Source organism: Macaca fascicularis, chromosome 7 (assembly GCF_037993035.2).
Source record: "Macaca fascicularis isolate 582-1 chromosome 7, T2T-MFA8v1.1".
Lineage (NCBI taxonomy): Eukaryota > Metazoa > Chordata > Mammalia > Primates > Cercopithecidae > Macaca > Macaca fascicularis.
In genome coordinates this window covers 171,872,002-171,892,838 of record NC_088381.1, presented here as the reverse complement: position 1 = coordinate 171,892,838, position 20,837 = coordinate 171,872,002, and the positions used below count along the sequence as shown (strand labels likewise).

Sequence of the window (20,837 nt, the reverse complement as noted above, 5' to 3'; positions counted from 1 at the left end):
AATCGGAGCTCGAACTCCGCCCCATCGCGGCCCTCTCCAATCCGCGTAAGGGCACCGCCCCTGCCCCCCTGTGGTCAGTCACCAATCGGCGGCGAGGGCTGGCCCGGATGCGCTCCGCCCTTCCCAGAAAGATTGAGACTTTGGATTGGTTGGTTCGTCAGCCACGTCGGCGTCGTTTCGCCTCTGATTGGTGTAGCCCTATCAGGGCGCTCGGCGCCTATTGGAGGAAGCCGAGAGGGGCAGGACGGCGCGAAGAGGACTGCAGAGCCAGCGGTAGGTGAGACCCGCGGAACCCGGCTGCGGTGCCAGGCGGCGGCGGGGTCGGAGGTCGTGGGCGGCCGCGGACGTGAGGGGTGTGGCAGGGTCGAGGGGCGGGGGCGGCCGCGGGTCTCCATTGCCGGAGCCGGTGGGAGCAGGATGGCCTGGGGCTGCAGCTCTCACCCTGGGTGCCCCGCCACAGCTCGGGTCGCGTTCAGGCGCCTTCCCGGGGCAGGGCCGCGTGCGCTCAGAGCAGGGAAGGCGGGCTCCGGGGGCCCCGGTGTGCGCGGGCAGGTGTCTGCTCAGGGGAGGCCGAGGTGGGCCCGCGGCTGCGCCCCCGGCCTTCGATGCCTTCGTTCGTCCGCCTGGGACTGCGCTGGCCTGGCATCGAAGTGGGAGAGATCTGAACAGTTATTTTAATGCTTTGATTTGGAAAGAAAATTTTTAGGCCGGGCGTGGTGGCTCACGCCTGTATCCCAGCACTTTGGGAGGCTGAGGCGGGTGAATCACGAGGTCAGGAGTTCAAGACCAGCCTGGCCAACATGGTGAAACCCCGTCTCTACTAAAAATACAAAAAATTAGCTGGCCGTGATGGCACGTACCTGTAATCCCAGCTGCTTGGGAGACTGAGACAGGAGAATTGCTTGAACCGGGACCCGGGAGGCGGAGGTTGCAGTGAGCCAAGACCACATTACTGCACTCCAGCCTGGTCTACAGAGACCCGTTCTCAAAAAGCCAAAAAAAAAAAAAAAAAGAAAAAAAGAAAATGTTTATTCATCCTGCCTTTAATTCCTCATTACAAGGCATGAATTTTTATTGTTTTTTTTTGAAATAGTCTCGCTGTGTCGCCCGGGCTGGAGTGCAGTGGCGCCATCACGGCTCAGTGCAGCCTCCACCTCCCGGGCTCTCAAGTAGCTGGGACCGCAAGCACCACCATGGCACCCGGCTGTTTTTCTTTTTCTTTCTCTCTTTTTTTTTTTTTTTTTTTTTTTGGTAGAGAATAGGTCTTACTGTGTTGCTCAGGCTGGTCTTGAACTCGCGGGCTCAAGTGACCCACCGCGTTGAAGCCTGTGAGGTGGGGGTCCGTGTGGCTGGCTCTGCCCTCTCCTGTGGGCATTGGCGCTGCAGGGGTCCTTGTGTGTGGAGGAAATAAGGAGAGGACCAAAGTATGATTCCACGAATCACACGGTTTATTGTCAAAGAGAATTTGTTCTTGGGTTCACAGTGCTCAGAGGAGAAGAGAGGGGAGGAGGTGAAGACGCCTGGCGGGGAAGCAGGGCCTCCATGGATGGGGTGCATTTGCCGCAGGGAGGCGAGTGCCAGAATGGCCAAAGTCGTTGCTCCGGGGATGGAGCAGGCCCCTGGAAAATGAGATCTGGTTAGAGTTCGCAGTGTGCCTTAATAGCAGTGGAGAGTGTGAGAGCGAGAGCTCTCTGAGAGGCTGGGACCAAGGACCAGCTCCCAGGCCAGCAGGGTATAGCTTGTCTCAAAGCATCTGCCCAACCTTCAAGTTGATTTGTATTTTTGCAGCCCAGCAATCAAGGTCAGTAACTCACAGAGCTAGGCGAGGCCACATCTCCTTTGGCAGTGTAGTGCCTTCCCTGGAGGTGGCATTCCTTTTTGATTTGCCTTCTGTGCCGGGGAACTTCACTTCCTCACTCTGGCCAGCCAGCAGTTTGGAGCTGGTTTCAGCGCCCCACCGCCCTGCCTTGGCCTGCACCCTGCCCCCCAGGGTGGCTTCTCGCCAGTTCCTGTCAGGCCTGCCTGGGCAACCAGGCCTGGGCACCTCCCTGTCCCTTGCTCAGAAAATCCACAGGCTGTGGGGCCCCGGGAGCCTGGTGCGCGGGCAGGAAACGAATCCTGGAGCACCAGCTTCCCTGCCCTGCCCGCCTCACGGGGTGCCTGGGGGCGTGCCTCAGCCTGCGGCTCCTGCAGTCTGTTTTCCACGCCTGGCCCTGAGCAGGCTGAGCATGGGCATGGAGTGACCAGCGTAATCGCATCCAGGCCAGTGCCACATTCTGTGTGGTCCAAGGGAAAGCCTTCTCCAAGTCCGTGGCCTGCCCTTTCCTCTGCTGGGTTACTGCCAAGGGCAGTGGGCCTCACTGCAGGACATGGCCCTCGAGGCTGCTGCCTTCTGGTTTCCTGGTGCCCTGGACACTTTTGGTCTCCCCATTTGGGAAGCCGACAGAGGATGTAGAGTGGCCTGTTGGAAAGGCCTTATGTGATCCTGGGCTGAGTCCCTGAGCAGCCCGCCGAGGCCGGAGGGGAGAAGAGCTGAGCTTCTCCCTCTCTGGGCCGGGCTCGGGCTGTGGAAGGGCTGCCAGCTCCCTTCCTGGGAGAGGCTGGGTGGGGTCCACAGTGGTCGTCCTGGAAGGAAGCTGTCTTCTGCTGTTGGCTGCTGAGACAGCTGGAGGCCACCGATGTTCGGATTCCCTGAGCACTCTGCCAATCCCAGACCCACCTTCCCACTCTTTCCAGAATCCCCAGGGAGACACTTAAAGGAAATTAAACTGCAGAGTGCAAGAGATGCTTCAGTCAAGTCAGCCAGGAACGCATGGGTCATCCCTGAGCCCCAGAGCGGTGAGTCGGGCGGGGCCCTCACCTGCCGCAGGAGGATGGCCTTATTTCTAGCACTTCCCACAGGGAGTGAATGTGGTGGGTTTGGGGGATTTTTCAAATGCATCAGTGTCTGGAATGGGTTCTAAGCTGCTAAATCATTCTAATTCTTAGAGGTAAATTACAGACATGTTGCCCCAGATAGAGCTCGACAGCTTTCCCTGTACAGTGAAGTATCTTCCACCCGCAGTGACAGAGCCCGGATGACACGGACACGGTGGCTGCTGTCACTTCCGCGGTGCGTGCCTTTGACAGGCTTTGAATTGAAGGCAAGTGCTTCAGAATTTGCATCCATCGTTCTGTCTTTCCTGGGAAGTTATTCATCCTGGTGGGCAGCCCACCGACAGAATGGATTTAGATCTACTGGACCTGAATCCCAGAATTATTGCTGCAATTAAGAAAGGTACATTTATTTCTGTTTACATAAGGGGTGTGGGTGGGTCTGTGCACTTTACATAAGGCAGGTTAACAAAATGCTGGCTGGCCAAGCCTTCCTCCCTTTGCCTACCCTGATTATTACACGAGGGTAGGATGTACTGTGGGGTTTTCAGGTGTGTGTGTGTGTGTGTTCTTAACTGCATGGATTTCTTTCAGTTACTTTTATTTTTATCAGAGTAATACGTGCATATTGTCTAAAAGGTAAAATGGAGCCACATAAAGTCTTTTAGTGTTTTGTTTTTTGTTTTGTTTTGTTTTGTTTTTGAGACGGAGTCTTGCTCTGTCACCAGGCTGGAGTGCGGTGGCGTGATCTTGGCTCACTGCAAGCTCCACCTCCCGGGTTCACGCCATTCTCCTGCCTCAGCCTCCCGAGTAGCTGGGACTACAGGTGCCCACCACCATGCCCGGCTAATTTTTTGTATTTTTAATAGAGACGGGGTTTCACCGTGTTAGCCAGGATGGTCGCTATCTCCTGACCTTGTGATACGCCCACGTCAGCCTCCCAAAGTGCTGGGATTACAAGCGTGAGCCGCTGCGCCCAGCCGTTTTTTAGTTGTTTTTTTAAAAAATATTTACATCTGGGCTCCTAAATGTGTTTACGTTGTAAGGTTTGATTTGTCAGTGTTATTGATTATCCATGGACTTCCTATTGGGGGCGGTGAGGACTGAGTGTGCCTACACCTGTGTACCCCAACTCCCTCTTCCCCCAGCTCCCTGCCCATAGTTAGAACCTAGTTTGGGTGACATCAGCTGTTGGGGTTGTGACTGGTGCATACCTGGTGTGGTTCAACGATGTGGGGTGTGGGGGATCGTTTTCTTTCTTACAGCATCTTTTTTCCACGGAGTTAGCAAATGCTCAAAGCTTAGGCCCCACGTGCAGCCCCTGCCCCTGCTCTCCATGCCTGCAGCCCAGCTGTCGTCTGGGGACCCTCCTTCCATCTTCCATCCTCCCCCATCTCCCAGGGCCTCAGCTACGTGAACCTCAGCACACCATCTGTGGCGAGAAGCGGGAGTGCTCGTGGAGCTGCTGCAGCAACCTGGTGACTGGGCAGGGCCTCACTGTCCTGCCCTTCCATCCTTGGCTGTTGGTTTTTATCCTCCTGTTGGTGGCCTTGTGATCACGGCTGCTGCCACAGCTGCAGACACGACGCTTGCAGACCAGGGACAGAGAAGGGGAATGGGCTCAGCCAGGGAGTTCCTTTCTCACCTGTGTCTCTTATCCAAAAACCAATGTTTCCAGAAGTCCCTGCAGACTTCGAAACTGTGAAAGGGGCTGGGGCCGTGAGACTTATCAGGGGAGCCGCCCCACCAGAGCCCCGATCCTGGCGAATCCTCAGGGCCCACAGAGCCCTCTGGAGCAGCCTGTCCACGGGAAGCCCTCTCTGCTGGATCTGGTGAAACCCAGGGGCGCTTTCTTCATCCCCACCTCTCCATCTCCTTGTGTTTTCTGTGTGGCTTTTCTGAAGATCCCACCAGTGGTTACTGTTTTCCAGCCTGACAATGGTTGTCTTTTCACCGCAGCGTTCGGCGCACCCATGTTGAGGGGGGTTCTGATGTAGCGGGTGTAAGTCTCCGTGGCCGGGCGGGGCCCTTCATCCACCACTGCTCCCTCTCGTGTGCGCTTCCTCGAACTTCCCTGATGGGCTGATCAGTCTGCAGCATTTGTTGTCTTTCTCCGAATTTGAAAGTAGAAAGTGATGCACTTATCTGAGTTCAAAATGAACTTTGCCCTCCTCCCCACATGGCAGGTCCTGGGGCTCCGCACCTCTGTAACTGACGCCGCCACCGTTCTGATTCGCACGTGCTCTGCCCCCTGCCCTGACTGCCCTGCACAGCCAGTGTTTGGACTTGGACTCTGCTTGCCTCCCAGCGCTCCACTCCCCAGGGCACGTGTCCTTGCCTGTGGCTCAGCCCGGCTCCGGGCCTGGCGGGCGGGTGCTGGAAACCTCGGTGTTGGTTTTTTGCTGCCCCTTTCTGGAGCACCGTCTCCAGCTGGCGTGGAACTGGGTGCCTGTCGTTTCTTCTTAGCACCTGGGACCTGCCCGACCCCGTCTTCTGGCTTCTGCCCCTCACATGAGGCTGGTGTCTGCCTGAGTGCCAAGACTCAGGGCGCAGTGCCCAGCAGCCCTTTCCCCTTGCCCGTGTGTCGGCCACACTCTGTCCAGGGTTTCCAGGGAGCAGGGGATCTGGTCCCTACCCACCTTGTCCCCAGAATTGGAAGCATGGTGGTCTCACAGTGCTCTTATAAAGCACCTTTTGTTGCTGTGTCACCCTGCATTATTACAGTCTGACAGTTTCCTGTGATTTATCTGTGTCATTTCAGCCAAACTGAAATCAGTAAAGGAGGTTTTACACTTTTCTGGACCGGACTTGAAGAGACTGACCAACCTCTCCAGCCCCGAGGTCTGGCACTTGCTGAGAACGGCCTCCTTACACCTGCGGGGAAGCAGCATCCTTACAGGTAGGTGGGTCCTGGCATCTCCCACCGGGGGTGACATGTGGCTCCAGCATCATGATCCCTGTGGTGCAGGGCATGGGGCTGTGCAGACTGCACCCAGGGACCAGCCTCAGGGCATGTGGCAGCTGCTTACGCCCCAGAGTTCCCATCTTGCTTGTCCTACAACCATGGGGCTATGGTCACAGCGTTGGGTCAGAAGATGTGTGAGGTGGACACAGAGGGGCTGTGAGGCCTCCTGGGGATCTTGCTCTGTGGGCCAGAGGAGGGGGTGCAGGAAGCAGGGATGAAGTTGGCAGTCAGCACCCAGAGCCCTTCAGGCTCTGGCAGGGTGGGAACGGTGTGAGATGCGGCCCTGGCCGCGGTGCCCCCACCACGTGTGGGAAACCAGGTCTTGGCAGCAGAGGGAGGTACCCAGTGAACCCCATGCGCCTGGACGGACAAAGTTTCCACCCTTGCATCTGATCAGGCCCCAGTGGGCAGCGGGGTCCGGGCATGAGCAGGGTCCTCCCTCCCCTGCAGGTGGCTCAGTGACCCGGGCCCCGAGGAGCATGCTGAACTTGGGGCTGCCGTGGTGGGCAGGTGCCACGGCCTCACACACAGTGCCGTGGGCAGAGCTCTGGGCAGTCCTCACAGGGTGGCCTGCTCCACCTGACCGGGATGCCCAAGGCAGTGTGCGGACTCGAGGGACGGGCTGCTCCTCCCGGCCCAGGCCCCAGGCCAAGAGCGCAGCCTGCACTGCGTGTCCCACCTTGAGCCTCCCCCTGAGGGGCTTTGGTGTCGTGGAGAAGCCTGTGTCGAATGGCTCGTCCAAGGCCCTTTAGCCAAGAGGCTGTGACCAGCATTGCTCTAGAATGGTGTCCGTCACAGAGCACTGACAGCATGGGGCGTGCACGTGTGTGCGCGTGTGGGAGCCCATTAAAGCTGCTTCAGAACTGTTCAGTACCCAGGGCGTCCCAGCTGGACGGAGCTGTGCCTTTTTCTGCACACGGAGGCTGTTAGGGAGCACCTGGGGGCTCTCTGGAAGCTTTGGCTGAAGGCATCTGGTGCCGCAGTCGCCCCATAGGGGGATCCCTGGGGGCATGAGATGGTGGCCCTGGGGCTCCCCCTGACTCTGCGTCTCAGGTGAACCCGCCCTTTCTGGCCGGGTCACCCCTCCCTGCCCTCAGCACCTTGCTCACCCCTGGTGACCACAGGCACCATTGCTCCAGCCACACTGCGCCTGGCATAGGCAGGCTGGCCGTGCCTCCCACAGTCCCCAGCTCTGCCCGCAGGCCCAGGAGAGCCAGGCCTGACACCATGCTTGCCCTGCAGCGCTGCACCTGCACCAGCAGAAGGAGCGGTTCCCGGCCCAGCACCAGCGCCTGAGCCTCGGCTGCCCGGTGCTGGACTCGCTCCTCCGCGGTGGCCTGCCCCTGGATGGCATCACCGAGCTGGCCGGACGCAGCTCGGTGGGGAAGACCCAGCTGGCGCTGCAGCTCTGCCTGGCCGTGCAGTTTCCGCGGCAGCACGGAGGCCTGGAGGCTGGTGAGTGGCCATCCCTTCCATGGGGTCTGGGCAGGTGGGCGGCCCCTGCTGTGTTTGGGACAGCTTTCCGTTGAGGTGGGGGAGTGGCCGCCTCTTGCACCGTTCCTACCGTTGTGTCTCCCTCCTCCTTCTGGTCCTGACTGCCCTCGCTCCTTCCAGAACAGGGAGGGGAAGTGAGGCTGGGTTCAGCTGACAGCAGGAGGGGTGGGAGGGTACAAACCCCACCACCAGGCAGCCTGCCCTGCATCCTGCCCTCAGCAGAGCTAGGCCAGGGGTCGCTGGCTGAGCACAGCGATGCCGGCCCAGGTTCCACACAGCTGCCAAGCCCGGAGTCCACAGAGCCAGCGGCACAGGGAGGGCAGCACGGCCTTTCTCCTGGGTGCCCCGCCGCCAGGCCAGGTATGCTCCTGGCGCGTCCCCGTGAGCCTGTATAGCTCTGTCTGTGAAACAAGGGTTCCCTGCATTGCTGAAGCATTCAGAGCGTGCCTGCTTGGGTCTCTCAGGTGTTAAAAGCTCATGCCGTTTTAAACTGAGCTGTGAGTACGAGAGATGTTTCTTAGTAGCTCCTTCACTTTTAACCCAGTTCCCTGGTGTCAACGTGCGATTCCCACACTGTCTTAAACTCCACGTGAACACAGAGTGGCAGCATTTTTCATTGGTGGCGCCTTGGAGTGCACCTGCTAGGCTCACTTCCCACACAGGGCGGGACCCCAGGCCCTGGACCCACAGGCTGCGCCAGCCACCTCCTCACAGGCCTGACCTGCCAGCGGCAGTGTGGCTGGGAACCTCACCTCTGCCACCCTCAGGTCAGCGTCATCCCTGGGACCAAGGCTGTGCTGTGCCTGCCTGAGCCTCCGTGCTGGGTGGAGGGTGAGGGGTCTCTGACAGCCCGGCTGGGGTCTGCTCATACCACAGGCGTTTTTGTCCCTGCAGTCCAGGGGAGGACACCCTCCTGTCAGGTGCCTGAGTCCCTGCAGCTGGTCTCGGGTGAGCCTGGAGACAGCCACAAGCCAGGAGGATAGGAGTTGGCCTTGAAAATGGGAGTCTCCCGCTTACCCCATGGAAGAGCTGCTGTGAAGTGGAGGTGGGACTCGAGCGTGCTCAGAACAGGACAGGAAACGCCCTCATTCTCCAGCATCCTCTGTGCCAGGCTTCATGCAAATCTGATTTGTGCAGTGACTCCCCCTGAGCTTCCACCCCATTGGCCTTTTCAGTGAAGCCCACACTCCCCGCTACCCAGGGACACGGAAGCCTTAGGACACCCTCCCCGAATCCCCCGGCGGTGCCCAGCCCAGGGACTGCTGCGGGAAGAGAGCACAGTCCAGCCTTGCAGGCCGGGGGCAGGGAGGAGGCCCCGCCGTGACCATGTGCAAGGTCAGGGCTCAGATGTGCTTTTCTGGGGAAATGACTTCTTTTCCTAGATCCAATCTGAAGACCCTAATTTTGAAAAGAAAGTGGCAGACAGGCTGTGGAGTGATTCTGAGTCCTGTGCTTAAGCTGCATGAGGCTCTCCAGGCCTGCTGGGGCCCTGCCCACTGCTGGGCTGCCCACAGCGACCCTCCTGCCAGCTTCACAATGTCCCCATGGCTGTGCAGCCCCCAATACATGACCCCAACAAAAACAGGCTGCCTGGCCGGCTCCACCTGCTTCCGAGCCTTCCAGCCCAGCCTCTCTCCAGCCAACAGGATGGAGGAACCCCGGGGCCCCGACTTTCCTGTGGCCTCCTGACTAGGGGCACAGCCACGGCTAGGGACACTGGTGGGGAAGGGAACCAGCCACAAGAGACGTGGCCTCCCAAGGCAGTATTTGTACCTCCCTGGCCCCAAGTGGGCCAGATGCCTCTCAGAAGCTTAGTTCTGACACAGAATGGGGCGGGGGTTCCTGGGTGTCTACCTGGGAGTGTGGCCGCTGGGCCATGTGGTTTGTGTGTAACTCTTGAAGGAAGTGCCGGTTGTTTTCCCTGTGTAACTTTTTGAGGAAGTGCCGGTTGTCTTCCGAGCTGCACCACTTTGCATTCCTAGCAGCAGCGCACAGGGGTCGGGTCCGCCTTCTCCACATCCTCGCCAACACGTGTCTTTTCAAGCCGGCTGTTTGAATTGCAGAAGTTTTGAAAGTGGGAGAGGAAACACTTGCTCAGTGGGGGCCTTGAGTGTGGCCATGTGTCGGGGCTCGGGGCCATTTCCAGAAGGCGTTGCCCTGATGCTGCCACTTGCTTCCTGCCCTGCAGAGGGGGGACGGAGGGGCACGGGGGGAAGGAGGGGCGGGGTGGGGCAGGAGAGGCCTCCCATCTGTGGCCATTCCAGCCCAGGGCCCAGGACAGGGGAAGTCCTTGCCTGGGTGTCGGAAGTGGAGGCCCAGCCCGTATTCCTCCTGAGGGGTCACCTGGTCCTGAGGTGGCTGCCAGTGGGAGGGTGAGAACCAACACCAGCCTCTTCCCTCCCCGGGCCAGGGACAAAGAACCTGCAAGGGGCAGAGTTAGAAATGGTGGGAGACGTCTGCGCTTGATTTGTGTGGCAGTCACAGGCCCGTCTGGAGTCCCCTGGGCACATCAGGCACTCTCACTTCCCAGGAGCCGTCTACATCTGCACGGAAGACGCCTTCCCACACAAGCGCCTGCAGCAGCTCATGGCCCAGCAGCCGCGGCTGCGCACCGACGTTCCTGGAGAGCTGCTTCAGAAGCTCCGATTTGGCAGCCAGATCTTCATCGAGCATGTGGCCGATGTGGTGAGTGTGGGAGAAGCCGCGTGACACCCCTAAGGCAAGCTGTTCAGGACCACTGGGGCAGGTAACCACCACGGCAGTGAGGTCTCACAGCGGGGCAGGTAACCACCACGGCAGTGAGGTCTCACAGCGGGGCAGGTAACCACCACGGCAGTGAGGTCTCACAGCGGGGCAGGTAACCACCACGGCAGTGAGGTCTCACAGCGGGGCAGGGAGAGATGGGGTTCAGCTCTGAACTCAGCATGGGTCATGGGGGTTTACGCCCGAGGAGCAGGTGGGGTCAGAGGATGGAGAGTGACTGAGAGGAACTGGCAGGGGAGGGGGCTCTGGCTGAAGCGTCTTGCCAGGACCCTTGCTGAAGGTGGGCCATGGGGATCAGACTGCCCCTGGGGACGGTGGAGGATGGACCAGTCAGCTACTGAGGGCGACTGGATGTGGAGGGCAGGGGTCCTGCTACCATCTCAGTAGGGATTGCCAAAACTGGGTTTCACGAGGACGTGCACAGATGGGCCTAGGAGGAGGCTCAGGAGCCTGACGGCAGTTTGGCCAAACAAAATCCTGGCCAGGAGTGGCTGTGGGCCAGGCAGGCAAGGCGGCAGGCTGCGACATCCAGTTACGTCTGAATCTTAGGCAGCTTTGAAGCGTGTTCTAGAATGAGGATGCCCATATTCAGATCACCTTTCTTCATGATCTGAAACTCAGATGTAATTGGGTGCCTGTACACCATCTGTCAACCCTGCCCATGAAGACGGAGTGGGGAAGAGAAGTCCCAGGCGGGTGGCAAGGGCCTCCTCTGGGCTGTGGAGCCCTGACCAGCTGCCCTAGGAGACCACCGCCCTGAGAAGGGTGGGACCTGCTCTCCAGGCTGCCGCCCTGGTGAGAGAGCTGTGTTGGTTTCACCCTTGCCTCTGAGGGGAAGACGGCCCTCACTGGAGGCACAGGGGCTCCACCTGGCCAAGGCCTGCCGGGCCTCCAGCTCACACAGGCGACCTTAGATCCTTGACCACTGCCTGGCTGCTGGCTTCCCTGCAGACACTGGCTGGGCTTGGAGGAGGGACCCATGGCAGGGCCTTCCAGAGAGCAGGGGCCACTCACTGCGGGCCAGTGGAGTCCGTCCTGCAGCCAGGAAGCAGGCGTAAGAGGCTGGGACGCATCCCTGCAGCTGGGGTAGCAGTGCTGTGAGCTGTCAGCACTTAGTTTACAGAGATCATCCCAGGAGGGAGAAGTGATGAAGTAGAAAAGATGCAGAAGGCCGGGCGCGGTGACTCAAGCCTGTAATCCCAGCACTTTGGGAGGCCGAGACGGGCGGATCACGAGGTCAGGAGATCGAGACCATCCTGGCTAACACGGTGAAACCCCGTCTCTACTAAAAAATACAAAAAACTAGCCGGGCGAGGTGGCGGGCGCCTGTAGTCCCAGCTACTCGGGAGGCTGAGGCAGGAGAATGGTCTAAACCCGGGAGGCGGGGCTTGCAGTGAGCTGAGATCCGGCCACTGCACCCCAGCCTGGGCGACAGAGCAAGACTCTGTCTCAAAAAAAAAAAAAAAGAAAAGGCCGGGCGCGGTGGCTCAAGCCTGTAATCCCAGCACTTTGGGAGGCCGAGGCGGGCGGATCACAAGGTCAGGAGATCGAGACCACAGTGAAACCCCGTCTCTACTAAAAATACAAAAAATTAGCCGGGCGCGGTGGCGGGCGCCTGTAGTCCCAGCTACTCAGGAGGCTGAGGCAGGAGAATGGCGGGAACCCGGGAGGCGGAGCTTGCAGTGAGCCGAGATCGTGCCACTGCACTCCAGCCTGGGCAACAGCGTGAGACTCCATCTCAAAAAAAAAAAAAAAAAAAAAAAAAAAAGAAAAGATGCAGAAGAAAAGATGGGAAGTTTGGGAGTAAACCCCTGACCAAAGGCAAATAAGGAAATTCCGCCCTGTGCAGGGGGAGCGGCTGCCATGTCCAGCCCACCCTAGGCGTGGCTGTGGTCTGGCAGAGCCGGTGGGCCTTCTCCCACTTCTTTTTATTATTATTTATTTGAGATGGAGTCTCGCTGTGTCGCCCAGGCTGGAGTGCAGTGGCGCGACCTTGGCTCACTTCAAGCTCTGCCTCCCGGGTTCACGCCATTCTCCTGCCTCAGCCTCCCAAGCAGCTGGGACTACAGGCGCCCGCCACCACGCCCGGCTCATTTTTTGTATCTTTAGTAGAGATGGGGTTTCACCGTGTTGGCCAGGATGGTCTCGATCTCCTGACCTCGTGATCCGCCCACCTCAGCCTCCCAAAGTGCTGGGATTACAGGCGTGAGCCACCGCGCTCGTCTGGCCTTCCCCCATTTCTGAGTTCTTATAGAAAAAACTTTGAAGTAAAGCATAAGGCATATAAACGTTTAATTTTAAAAAATGTACAATAAAATACATTATCGCACACAACATGAGGAAGTTACACATGGGAAGGGAGCCGTGGGCCCAGCTCATGCCCCAGGCCTCCTGGGAGAGGCCACGCTGCACCAGGGCACCAGCTTAGGCCCAGCCTCAGCCCCAGTCCCAAGGTCACGCCAGCCATGTGGTCATTAGTATCGTGCCCCACGCACACAGACGCAGGAGAAATGAGTGAGCGCTGTGGCTCCCAGCCAGGGGCCCTCCCTGCTGCCCTGGCTGTCCCGGGCCAGCTCCGGGCCACACTCGGCAGTCCCATCCTGGAGCGGGGCCAGGTCGGGGTCACTGCAAGAGAAGACAGAAGGTCAGGGCTGGGCCACCAAAGCCTGATGGTGTTACTAAGTTCTGTTCTAAAAACAGCTCTCTGGGGAGCCCCCACCCCAAGTCTGCCTGGAGAAGAGGGTGTTGCTGGTTGTGGGCCTCCCTGGGGCCGAGGGGTCATGGGGGACCAGTGCATCTTTGGTCTCTGCTCTCTGGAGCACCAAAGGCCTGCATCTGGCACGGGGAAGGCCAGGGGTGTGGACACAGCCTTCTCTTGCATAAGCAGAGCCTGGTGCTGTTCCCACCCGACTACTCTGTGGGCCTTGGGCTTGCATGAGGGTGGGGCTCTCTGAGCCAAGCCCCTCTTGGAGGCCCAGCCGGGCAGCTAGCAGCAGTCACCACTTGCCCATCCCCAGTCCCCCCAGTCCCTGCACATGCGAAGTCCCTCCCTGGCCCAGCTGCCTGCTTCCTGGGGCTGCAGGCCGTGGAACTCACGTTAGCGGTGGCGTCTTCCAAGCCACTGCTGCTGCTGTCGTTTTCCACAAAAAGAGGCTCGGCCAGAGACGCCCTGGAGACGAAGCACAGACGAGTTTCACTCAGGGCGTGCAGGGCGTCTTCAGAGGTCCAGGCGTGACACCAGTGTGAGGCTGCAGACCTTGGATTTGAGGGGTAGCCTAGGGGCAGCTCTGGCCAGAGCTGCTGGCAAGGCCCATGGGACCTGAACTACCCTGCTTGGTGCCAGGAGCAGTTGTGCCACCCTCCCCCATCACCACAGCTCACCAACCTCTGCGGTCAGAGACCAGGCCAGCCATGCCAATGGCCGTGGCACCCACAGGCCACAGCGGCACCCAGAGGGAAGCCGAGGACACCTGCCTTCCCTGGGGGGCCCTCCCCTGGAAGCTCTCCTGGGAGCCGGTGGGCACAGGGCCGTTTCCACCCCTTGGCCAGGCCAGCTCAGAGCACAGGGCTAAGGCCTGGGTGCACGGGAGGCACTGGCCTTAAGGGTGTCTCCACCTACAGCCCCATCCTGACCCCCAGATGGTCTCCCAGCGTGCCCCACGCCTTGGCAGAGGCAGGCCAGGCCTGACTCGCCTGAGTAACGCCTGAAGGGCATTAGGCCCCTGCCTTGCTGAGCGTCCAAAGAGGGTGTGGCCCAGGTGGCCATGGCCACCACGGGCTAGATTTGGTGGCACTGTGGCCAGGTCTGGGTGGTCTGAGCACCTGGCATGGGGCCACTGAAGAAGAGGGCTGGTTGCTGCTGACCTGTGAGGGGGAGAGGGTGAAACCATGGCAGAAGGGAGAGCAGACTCCCACAAGGACTCAGGAGCCTGGGCAAAGGACGCCTCTGCAGAGGATGGTGTTGGCATGGCCAAGGGGTGACTGCCTGGGAGGGCCAGAGGAAGGACATGGAGTCCAGGGAACCAGTTGTGTGAGCCTGAAGCTTCTATAGTTGGAGACTTTTTGGGAAGAATACAGAATTGGGCTCAGAGTTTGGGGACTGCAGAGCCAGCACTGTCAGTCCCAGGTGGGGAGGAAGGTTTTGAGTCAGACGGTTGAGTGACACTCCAAATGGGGTCTGGTCACCGGGGGCGGGGGCCTGCTGGCCAGCATACACCATGGCCCTGTCCCCACAGGACGCCTTGCTGGAATGTGTGAATAAGAAGGTCCCCGTTCTGCTGTCTCGGGGCATGGCTCGCCTGGTGGTCATCGACTCGGTGGCGGCCCCATTCCGCTGTGAATTTGACAGCCAGGCCTCCGCCCCCAGGGCCAGGCGTCTGCAGTCCCTGGGGGCCGCGCTGCGTGAGCTGAGCAGTGCCTTCCAGAGCCCTGTGCTGTGCATCAACCAGGTGGGCACCAAGGCAGGGGTGCACCCGTGAGCTCGTACTTTTAGCCAGGGTGCGAGAGCAGAGCCGGTCTGGAGGTGGGGCGGGTGGCAGTGCGGTGGCCCCCGGCCCCTGCGGGTAGCAGCCTGTGCCTGCCCATCGGGAAGACCCGCGGCCGTTGCAGCTGACCTGGACTGTGCTCTTCCAGGTGACAGAGGCCATGGAGGAGCAGGGCGCAGCACACGGGCCGCTGGGGTGAGTGCAGCCGTGTGGTGCGTGCACCTCTGTGCAGGTGCCAGGGGCACAGCTGGGCCGAAGTGGGCGGGGGCCACCAAGCCTTCTGAGCACCAGCTCGCCTGCTTCCTGATTCTCAGGTTCTGGGACGAGCGTGTTTCCCCAGCCCTTGGCATAACCTGGGCTAACCAGCTCCTGGTGAGACTGCTGGCTGAGCGGCTCCGCGAGGAAGAGGCTGCCCTCGGCTGCCCAGCCCGGACCCTGCGGGTGCTCTTTGCCCCCCACCTGCCCCCCTCCTCCTGTTCTTACACGATCAGTGCAGAAGGGGTGCGAGGGACACCTGGGACGCAGTCCCATTGACACGGTGGCAGCTGCAGAACAGCCTTGCCTGAGAAGCCCTGACACATGGGGCTTGCGCCTTTAAAACGCTGTCTGCCTCGGCCGTGGCACAGCTGGGAGCCTGGTTCAGACAGATCTTCCAGGGCAGTGGTTCCACTTTCTCAGCCAAAGGTGGTGGCCACAGTCCCCCACCTGAGCTGGGGGAGCTGTTCCACCTCTCCCTGGGTCTGGGGACAGGCCCGGCTTGCTGGGCACCTGGTCCCCACTGCTGAGCTGGTCCTTGGGGACAGGTGATTCTCAGGGCTGGGGCCTGGGGGTGTCCCTACAGTGACTCCCTAGGAGTCCCCTGCTTCTTCTGTCCACATGGAAGCCCACCCGGGGTCGCGTCTTAGGCCTCAGGCCCCCTCAGCCTTGGGGCCCTGCCCGCGAAGTCCCCTCCTACACGCAGGGCTGTCTTGACTCCCCCAACCCCTCAGGCCACAGCGGGGCTGCAGGCAGGCAGCTCCTCCTCACCCACCTCTGGGTCCTTGGATCCCGGGGGCCCCACCCCGGCACACACCGTGCCCCACAAAACTTCAGTGTGGTACAAGGTGGAGAAAGCATATCCCACCGACCTCCAGCTTCTGGGTCCAGGAGAGCCTGGGGTTGGGGGGGGCTGCCTTGACTCTAGTAGTGTGGCCTGTGCCAGTACCACAGCCAGACAGGAGAGCGGGCGCGTGGGGCTGGCATGTGACAGGCTCGTCAGTCACCTGGGAACACAGTTCTGGTGAAAGAGGATCCAAGGTTGAGAGAAAGGAGGGTCCCAGTGTATCCTGGCCCCAGGGGTCTGGGCGTCCAGCTCAGCCCTGGCGTGGCTGGGCGGCACTCTGGTGGGGAGATGGCAGGACTCCGGGCAGGGCCACCTGCAGACCTAGTCCCACACTGTGGCCAGGCCTTACATCTGGCCAGAAAGCAGAGCCTCTCGGGAACACAGCTGGCTGCAGATGCTGAAATATCCACCCAGCGGTCAGTGGCGTGGCCTCCCCATGGGCAGAGTGGTGACCCCCTTGATTCCCACCCACCCAGTGCCTCCACGTGCTGCCTGGCACCGACCATGCCTTTGACAAATAAATGTTAAATGGATGCAGTTCCAGGACCTGCTTCTTGCTGTCTGCTTCTTACTGCTCTAAGTAATTTATGCACATTGAAGTACGTTCTCCTCACAACTCCTGGGGATAGGTACTGTTACTACATCTCCACTTGCAGGTAGGGGAATTGAGGCCCAGAACTGCTAAGTGGATTGACTCCTCCCACAACCCAGAGGCAGAAATTGTCACCCCCACCCCATGTGCCCAGGGTGAGCCTGTGGGTGCTCCTACAGTGGGGGGGGGGGGGGGCTGGCACTGGTTGGGGGGAAGGTAAGGGGTAGGCCCATACTGTGCAGAATTTTTCTGTTTGCCATTTTCTAGGGTGGGACAATCCGTTGAAAACCTTCACGTTATCAAGGTTCTCTGACCCTAAAGTTAAGAACCACTGGCATGAACATAGGAAAAAATTATTTTGGGGTTGGATTTTTACAAAACAGCCTTTCTGCAAAAGTGCAGGGATTCTACAACAGCAAATAAAACATTTTATTTCTGTAATTGAACATAAGCAATTCCAAATGCTTTTCTAGGCAAGACATGCCGGCGATTAGAAAATGAGACAGCTTAAAGACAGAGGTACATTTAACAGAAAACACGCCTGGAAGCTCGGCCGGCCCGCCCATGCTGGTTCAGTTCCTGCCTTGGAGGGAAGGGGCCGAGGGGCTTCCTGTCCCAGGGAACTCCCACCACAGCAGTCTGCAGAAGGGCTGGCTTGGCCAGCACTGACCCAGGAGCACTGACCATCCCCTTAGGGAGGCACCACACCCTGGGGAGCACAGTCCCTCTTGTCCCGAAGACCCTTCCTCAGGGACCACCTGCCCTGACCCTCACTGCCTCACCATATCATAAAACACTTTAAAACCACTTAAGTTCTTCCCCACAACATTGGGGAACTAATTGTAAACAGAATACACGTCTAGGTATCAGCCCTAAGACAGCTGGCCCCGCTGCACATGCAGCCGGCCGGCCCTAGCAAGACATGGTCAGAGCTGGTGAGTGCTCTACAGTATTCAGAAATCTGACAAGTGTACACACAGCTCACAAGTCAGTGCAAACAGAAGCTAATGACATCCTCCAAGAAAATTCCATACAGTTATGACAATGGAAAACCTGTTATAGATTGTAGCCATACATTTTTAGCAATGTTTAATACATCTTACTATAAACACTGAATTTCTAATTACGTGATATTTCTAGCAGCTTAATCCAGAAAATAACGATGTGAATTCCTCCAGTACTGTAAACACAAGACCAAGTGCTGCCCATGAGAGGGCCCCTGTGCCACCCGCGGGCACCACCAGCCTCCGAGGACCCCTGAGCCGCACACTGCTGCTGCTCCAGGGCAGCAGTCATGTCACAGGACCTCCCCAGGGCCTGGTTTCTGCCACAGCTGCACCAACTACCCAGAGACAGGCTGTCCGCCCGCAGATCCAGACGCTCCCATGCCATGGTGGCTGGGACTGGGCGCTGCACACACGGCTGCCGTGGGGGGGGGTGGGGGGGCGCAGTGAGTATTTTGACAGCAACTCTGAAGAAACAGGTGCTGACTCTCACGTTGGGGGTCCCCTCACCAGAAAGAGAACACAGGAGGAGGGATGGCTGGGCCTACCATTTCTCTGCTCTGAAGGGAAAAATTCAGACCGCCAGATGGGAAATGGCTTAAATCACTGCACTTCTATTGGGTGGGGGGGGGTTCAAACATCAGGGACTCAGATTCCCTTGCCACTTCCCTCTCTGAAACATGAACCTTCCTTTACGAGCTGGCTTCAAGGAGGCCTTCTGGCTTCTCTTATCCCAACACACAGTGCTCCCACAGCCACAGTGCTGCAGAGGCCACGTCGGCCCTAAGATCCCATGGCTGGACGCCAGAGCAGGCTCCACAGAGGCCCCACACAACCTCGTCTGCACCCATCAGTCTGAAGAGGTTAAAATTCAACTCCATATTCAGCCTTGTGTTTATTTCTTCTAAATGCCCTTTCTCCTTTCCAGAGAACTGTCACTAAGGCAAACTGTCTGGGTTCCAAACTCTGCTCAGCATCCTCACAGGGAGAAGGCACCCCCCACCACAAGGGAAGCTCCAGAGCCCTCCTGCCCGTCGCCTGTGCACAGACATAGCCCACTACGGGGGCAGCCACGGCACCTGTCAAAGGAAGCTGCTCTACACCCCCCTTTTTTGAGGGGGTGGCTTCTCACAACCCATCAAATTTTATATATTTATGGGGGTTTTTTTTGGTAGACACAGGGACTCGCTGTGTTGCCCAAGCTGTTCTTGACCTCCTGGGCTCAAGTGATCCTCCCGCCTCAACCTCCCCAAGTGCTAAGATTATAGGATTACAGGCATGAACCACTGCACCCAGCCATATATATGTAACATTTTTTCTTTTAATCCTATCCACTATTACAGAACCTATCAAATTTCCTTTAACACCTCTATGTAGCATTTAGAAAGTAAGCTGCTGACCCATCAGAATCTGCAAAAATGGAGTCAGGAGCCTCAGAAAAGGAGCCACGGCCACAGGTGAGCCGCTGGGGACAACACTGGCTCCATAGGGCAGCGCCTGTGCCAGGCGCTCGCTGACGACTACATGGAGCTTGTCTTACGGAAACAAATACGTTTTCACAAACACAGCAGTCCTGCGACATGAGACGGGATGAAATGAAATGAAACTTTTAAAGGTATTTTAAAGCCTAGCCTTATATCAAAACCCCAGGATGCTCTGTCCCCAGCCTTCGGCCCCGTGCCCCACGGGGAGCTTCCAGGGACTGAAGGCGACAAGTGTGAGCCTCTGCTGTGCCATCACCTGCCCTGTTACATGACAGCGGCAAGCTGACCTTTCACGGGATGGCCAGCATTTCAGACCGCCCCTCTGTTCCGTAGCCTGGCTGGCTGGCATGGAGGTGGCGCTTCTGAGCGCCAGTCTTTGGAATCACTGCTTACCTCGGCATCTGTTTTGTAGGCTCTTTACCTATGGGCTAGTCTGTGGACAGCTAAGAAATACAGCCTCAGCACTGATTTGAAAAGGTTCCTGTCAGAGTCCACTGTGCTCCCTCATTCTATAAAGCTTAAGCTTTTAAAAAGTGAAACGCACGTCTCTATGGGCTTCGTGTGCGGGGCCTCCAGGAGAGAACACTGCTCAAAAGGGGTGGGCATGGGGCCCAGGCCCCACAGGCGCCCAGGACCACGCCCGGGGACCTTGGAAACAGAGACCCAGAAGACGCTCCTGCCGGGAGGGGAGTCACTCCCACTGACCAGGAGGTCCGCCACGCTTCAGGCTTTACTGCCGCAGATCACTAAATGCCTACCGTTCTGAAAGGGTACTTCATGTTTCCAGGTTCTTAGTTTACAGCCTTATTACAACATTATAATTTAGGAGAGTTTGGTGTCATGGCAAAAAGCTGGCAGGCAGGAAGTGCAACAGCATCCGTGAGCAGGAGCCGCCCCCCCGCGTGCTGAAGCCACCTCGGCCTCGCCTCGCCTCCGTGCGCCAGCCTGGCCGGGTCGCGGTCGAGGCAGCTCCTGGCACTGAGACTGCAGGCCGGGTGACAGAATGCTGGGGCAGGGTCGCCCGGGTGTTTTGAAAAGGCACCTCCAAGGTTGGTGGACGTCACTATCTAGAAAGGAAGCCAAGGAGTGCGGCTGGCGCCTCCGGGCAGGGCGGTGAGGGGCGTGGCAGGGCAGGGCAGTCTCACACTCCCAAGGCAGGTTACCTAGCCCTGCCGGCCCTCAGTGGGCCAGGTCAGTGTGGCTGGCACTCAGAGCTCGCGAGTCGGCCAGACAATTATTTCGTTCCTGCATGAAAAAACAAATAGAAAAATTACACTTAACCAGGACTTCAAATGATGCCAGCTTCAAACGGCCTCAGGCCTAACAGTACCAGCTGCACAGCTAAATCTAGGTTGGCACTCGAGAGGCCCAGGGGTCAATGTGCATGTGGAAACTCCAAGAAACCAGAGGGCAAAACACTGGGTCAGCTACAGAACCCTGTAAAATGAAGAGACTTTCTTTCCTCTCGTCATTAGGGGTGCTTCAAGCAGTATGTCCAGCACCCTACAAGCCTCTTCAGCAGCCACCGAGAAGGGGGCTGGGGAAAAGCTTTCCTGAGGTGGCTGCCTCCCAAGAGTGATGGGGGACAGGAGGGGCCGCTGACCTGTCTGTGAGGATTAGTGGATCTGGACAACTGGGAGGGCAGTGCCTGGCCACTGTCGCGAGCTCTCAGCACCAGCACAGGGGCGGGTGGGGACTGCCAAGTCCCAACAGCTCGAGCTGCCGGGCGGGCTCCAGGCACCTGGGTAACAGGCAGGTTCTAGAGCAGCCCCACAGGCACCCAGCCACCCACTGCACTGACAGCCACACCAAAACGGCCTCCGTGATGGGGAAGGGAGCCAGTACTTTCAGATGTGAACCTGATGTGTCTGTGTGAGATCCAGACAGCTTCATCAAGTGCTCAAGATTTTAGTGTCAGAGTGACAACGTGTTAGTCATCATGTTAATAAGGTTTTGAATACTTTTAAACTCTGAACAACAGCTTAAGTAGATAATTAATTATTAATAGTTATAAACTTAGGAGAGGCTAAAATCAAACTAATACAAACTAGTAACTGGTCAAGCTTTGACAGTAG

General features: G+C 58.5%; 2 protein-coding genes and 1 long non-coding RNA gene across 30 annotated transcripts in view; 2 read left to right on the top strand and 1 right to left on the bottom strand.

Annotated features, from left to right (window-relative positions):
• Positions 1 to 232: 232 nt before the first annotated feature.
• On the top strand, positions 233 to 1,763 carry LOC141407339 (uncharacterized). The gene is made up of 2 exons (XR_012416181.1): positions 233 to 353; positions 1,484 to 1,763. It is a non-coding gene; the product is annotated as an uncharacterized lncRNA (long non-coding RNA).
• Positions 1,764 to 3,187: 1,424 nt separating this feature from the next.
• Positions 3,188 to 16,720, top strand: XRCC3 (X-ray repair cross complementing 3). 7 transcript variants are annotated; one of them, XR_012416174.1, is made up of 10 exons: positions 3,188 to 3,277; positions 5,636 to 5,773; positions 7,082 to 7,294; positions 7,601 to 7,693; positions 7,996 to 8,100; positions 8,228 to 8,378; positions 9,864 to 10,018; positions 14,332 to 14,544; positions 14,729 to 14,775; positions 14,895 to 16,219. XR_012416174.1 is itself a non-coding variant. In XM_073998368.1 (7 exons), the coding sequence occupies exons 1-7, from the start codon at positions 3,223 to 3,225 to the stop codon at positions 16,340 to 16,342; spliced, it is 825 nt and encodes a 274-aa protein (XP_073854469.1). In that variant the 5' UTR covers positions 3,188 to 3,222; the 3' UTR covers positions 16,343 to 16,720. The 7 variants fall into 7 exon arrangements, 4 of the variants coding, with proteins under 4 accessions (XP_073854469.1, XP_005562354.1, XP_073854470.1 ...); XM_073998368.1 differs by lacking the exons at positions 7,601 to 7,693; positions 7,996 to 8,100; positions 8,228 to 8,378; positions 14,895 to 16,219 and adding an exon at positions 16,339 to 16,720; XM_005562297.5 differs by lacking the exons at positions 7,601 to 7,693; positions 7,996 to 8,100; positions 8,228 to 8,378.
• KLC1 (kinesin light chain 1) overlaps positions 12,372 to 20,837 on the bottom strand; it is a 74,214-nt gene continuing 65,748 nt past the window's right edge. For 12 of the 22 annotated variants that reach the window (XM_005562302.4, XM_005562307.4, XM_065547528.1 and 9 more), the window contains 2 exons: positions 13,193 to 13,265; positions 12,372 to 12,721 (listed from right to left, as the gene is read on the bottom strand). In XM_005562302.4, the coding sequence (XP_005562359.1) occupies positions 13,194 to 13,265 (72 nt within the window). In that variant the 3' untranslated portion in view covers positions 12,372 to 12,721; position 13,193. Of the gene's footprint in view, positions 12,722 to 13,192; positions 13,266 to 16,679; positions 20,008 to 20,837 lie in introns of those variants that run through there. The other 10 variants (XM_073998353.1, XM_073998358.1, XM_073998363.1 and 7 more) reach the window with 1 other exon arrangement.